We start from the raw sequence: 3,879 nt of genomic DNA on the forward strand, positions 1-3,879 counted from the left end.
TTTGTGTTCAGGTTTATCAATATTATCAATATTCTCCAACAAGCGCCAACATTTCAATATTTTTTATTTTTTTGCAATTCTATACATGAGATCCAAAAGCAACGACACTGAGACACGAGAATTTGTTTTTAGTCAAAAACAGTTTGTGGTTTGTTTGTTTGTGTCGTGAAAGCAATCTGCCTTAACTACAAGTTGTACTCTGCAAGTTTGACCTATTTTAGTAACAACAATTTTCATCCTGGGATGGGAGTGAAATTGAAGAAGAACATTGCCTTCTTGATATTTAAGAAGATAGGACCTTTTTCTTTTTCTGTGTTTGTTGCTTTTACCTCAGACGCATCAGCGAGTGGAAGAAACAATCTCCTGTAGCTGTTAGGGATGCATTCTGGTTTACTCGTGAAAGGAAACCAAAGGAAAATACAACAAGGTTACCAACCACATTTAGACCAAAGCAGACAAAGTTTTGGCTTGAATATGACCAAAAAATGTCCAAAACTATTTGGTACCAGCCGAGCACTGCAGCTGATACGACATCTACCAGTTAGAGGACGGTGTGAGTTTTCCAGAATAAAAAAAGTCCTGATCGATTTGTGCTGTTGGAATTTGAAACGCTCCACGTTTTAGTCACTTTTTCTCTCTGTGTGCTTTCTTATCTCCCACAGAGGAGGAGTACAAGCGACTGAGTGAGGCTCTGGCTGACGAAGGCTCGTACAACGCAGTGGCCTTCAAGTACAGCGCCGACTACTACGACCCGTCTCAGCCCACTGAGGAGGAGGACGCGAACAAGGAATCTGGTGAGCCATCGGCAGATAGTTAGTCATGTAGCTGAATGGGGCAAAGCCAGGAAAGAAATAGCTTTTATTGGTAGCCTTGCAAGGCGCAGGAACTTACAGAATGATCTTTAAGTCTCCACACCGAAGTGTGCATACAAACATTGTGGGACCTTTCATGTGCCCGTAGTGTCTGTTTGTAGTGGGCTCTGTGCCATATCTGTGGTTTTAGCTGCTAGATTTAGTTCCTGTATTTTGGGCTGCTGCAGTCTGAAAAGAACCAGCAGCTCTTTTCTAATGCACTTCTTATTCTTTTTAAAACTATTCTAATCCGTCCAAAGCGGCCATCTGCAGATGCACACCTCTGAGGCGGCTGCTGAAGAGACACAGAATCAACAGATCACACAGCGATACCTCAGCTGATAACGACTCGCCTCATATGTCACACAATGGATTCCCTCACCTCTTAACCTAACCGTCTCTAAAACAAATTCTAACCTTAAAAGACAATCTTAACCTTCAAACAGACCCGTGACCTTCCACTAAGGTGTAATACTCCATAGTTCCTGCACATTTAAATATTTGATGTGCAGATTACCTCCCGACCGGTCAGCGGACTCGATGCCTCCCCGAGTGATTCTTTGCGAAGCAGAGACCCGGGTGTTAATATGTTTGCCTCCACCTGTGGAATTTGCCTTTTGAGACGAACCCGGCGAGGTTCAAAAGGTCTTATTTGGCAATTTTGATCTGCTTTCAGTCCGACTCTTTCTTAAACGTGACAGATGTGTGTTTTCGTTAGCCGCCCTTTCGAAACCACGCGGCAGTCATTTCACAGTGTACCAGTTCAATTCTGTCAAAATAAGGAGCCTCGTTTGAATACGCCGTCTGTCAGCTGAATTTATTTAAATCAATTTACTGTGCCTTCACCAGCGTCCCGTACTGTAAAACGATTGCCTCCTTCTCCCTGTCAATGGAGATGCTGAGTCAATGTGTGGCTGGGTTTTCATTAAAAAAGTGAGAGTTTGTGAATTTTGATGGCTTTGTTGTAACAGCGAGTTTTACATAATACACCATTTAAGAATTAGCCGTATTATCCAAGTTGAAGTTAGTCATAGTCTGATTATATAACTGGAGTGATGATTCAGAGGATGTCTTAAATGTTTTTTTCCAAACTGTGGCAGTGTTTGGAAGCCTGCTATCCTGTGTGATCAATAAATTGGAAATACAGTGAACACCCTGTATGGTTTCTAGGTCTTGCCAGAAGTTGATTTCAAATCGCACCCATGGCACACCTCAGCCAATCCATCCACCTGGCAGAAAGACCGAGTGTTTTTTTTCCATCCGTAGATGTTTTGTATTAACTTGAAGGGCTCCTTTTATCACTCTGCAAACTCCCAAGAGCGCAACATTAAAAATTTAATATCATTTCCACCTGACCTGTGTGTTGTTCTCAAGATGAAGGTAAAGGCCGGAGTGGTATTTTACTTTGATATATCGGTGTAGTGGGGGCCAGCAGCGGACGGCGCGCGTCTCATTCATTTTTAAAATGTTTGAAGATTCCCAGTTAATCTTAATTTTGCTGCATAACTGAGTGGGTATCCAGGAGAGCGTGTTATTTTCCTGTTGGGAAAAAATTAACAAGAGTTGATATTGTTCTTTTTGCGCAGAAGAGGCAGAGCCTGAGGAGAGCGAAGAACCATTTGTTGCTCCCGCTGGGCTCGCCATCCCTCCCGATGTGGAACTGGTGAGTGTTCTGCTGCCTTACTGGTCTTGGCACCCTGCTGTGCACACATGTACAGTATGTGGGTAAGCTATATGTGTGTAGTGTGTGTGTGTAGTGATGCACAAAATCCCTGGTTGGGAATTGACCTCTGTCACATTTTAGCATCTATTTACAAAAAAAACCTTTTAGTCAGGCACTCAAACGCTGACATTCTGTCAATCAGAAGAGACACTGACCTGCACAGTGACGAGTATAAAATAAATAAAATAATGTCAAGGCAGACAACATATTCATAATTCGTTTAAATGTGCCGTTAAAGCCAGCCGTGCATTTTCAGACAACAGTTGCCGCGCTGTCAGAACTCTCTGGGTTTAACTCGTGCTCTGTAATTTTCATTCAAGCGATGTGATTATTTTGTCATAAACAGACTCGTGACAGTAATTGTTTGGATCAACGGGACTCGCCAAACCAAGGACAGCTCGTCTCCAACTGGGCAGGACGCAACTTTAGCTCGAAAATAGTCCGAAACTAGTTAAAGATATTTAGTTTAACGAATAAACCTGGACACACAATGGCTTATTATATAATAATTTATTACTTATTGAAGTAGTTGCTGATGGATTTTTTTCTTTTTTGATTTGTTGAATGATTAATTCGCTTAATGATTTAATGATTTGATGAGTCTTTTACCCAAGTGAACAATTAATTTTATAAAGGTTTTTCATTTTTATGATTGTATAATTGACCTCCACTTATTCCTCGTATGTGAAAATATACTTAAGTGCGTGTAGATATTGGTGCCTGCAGCCAGAACCCTTCCTCCCGCTCTATACAGCTGCCACTTTACATGAGAAGGAAATTAGCTTTACTGCTGCCATTGACAGCGTTCATATCGACTTTATGTGGTGTTCACTTGGAAGTCCTTCATTTCAACATTGACTCATGGCAATAAAAGGACAACAACAACAAAAAAAGCACAGTTTGAAGTCAATGTGAAAAGAAATTTCCACAAAGCGACATTAATTACTTGTAAATATAAAATATAAAATAACTGATTGCGTAAGTAGTCAGCTCCTTCAAGTCAGTATTTACTAGATGCACCTTTATTGCGATTAAAGCTTTGCACATCTGGAAAGAGCAGTTTTGCCCCATTTTTCTTTGCATGGCTGCTCAAGCTCTGTCAGGTTGCACAGACGTTGTGAGTTAACAGCCCTCTTGTTAGGTTCAGCAACACATTCTCAGTTGGCTTGAGGTCTTTGCTGCGACTCTGCCGCCCCACAACGTTCACCTTGTTGTCTTTAATTTATTTCCGTGTAACTTTGGTTGTAGGCTTCGGGTCATTTTCTTGCTGGAAAACTAATCTTCTCCCGAGTCACAGTTCTCTTG

At 41.5% G+C, this 3,879-nt stretch overlaps 1 protein-coding gene across 3 annotated transcripts in view; it reads left to right on the forward strand.

Moving 5' to 3' along the window:
* The window catches only part of sfswap (splicing factor SWAP), a 54,433-nt gene that overhangs the window by 4,774 nt on the left and 45,780 nt on the right, over window positions 1-3,879 (forward strand). For all 3 annotated transcript variants that reach the window (XM_008286774.1, XM_008286775.1, XM_008286776.1), the window contains 2 exons: window positions 663-794; window positions 2,438-2,514. In XM_008286774.1, coding sequence (XP_008284996.1) covers window positions 663-794; window positions 2,438-2,514 — 209 coding nt within the window. The remainder of the gene's footprint in view (window positions 1-662; window positions 795-2,437; window positions 2,515-3,879) is intronic.

The sequence above is a fragment of the Stegastes partitus genome, unplaced genomic scaffold (assembly GCF_000690725.1).
Source record: "Stegastes partitus isolate 25-593 unplaced genomic scaffold, Stegastes_partitus-1.0.2 Scaffold469, whole genome shotgun sequence".
NCBI classification, from domain to species: Eukaryota; Metazoa; Chordata; class Actinopteri; family Pomacentridae; genus Stegastes; species Stegastes partitus.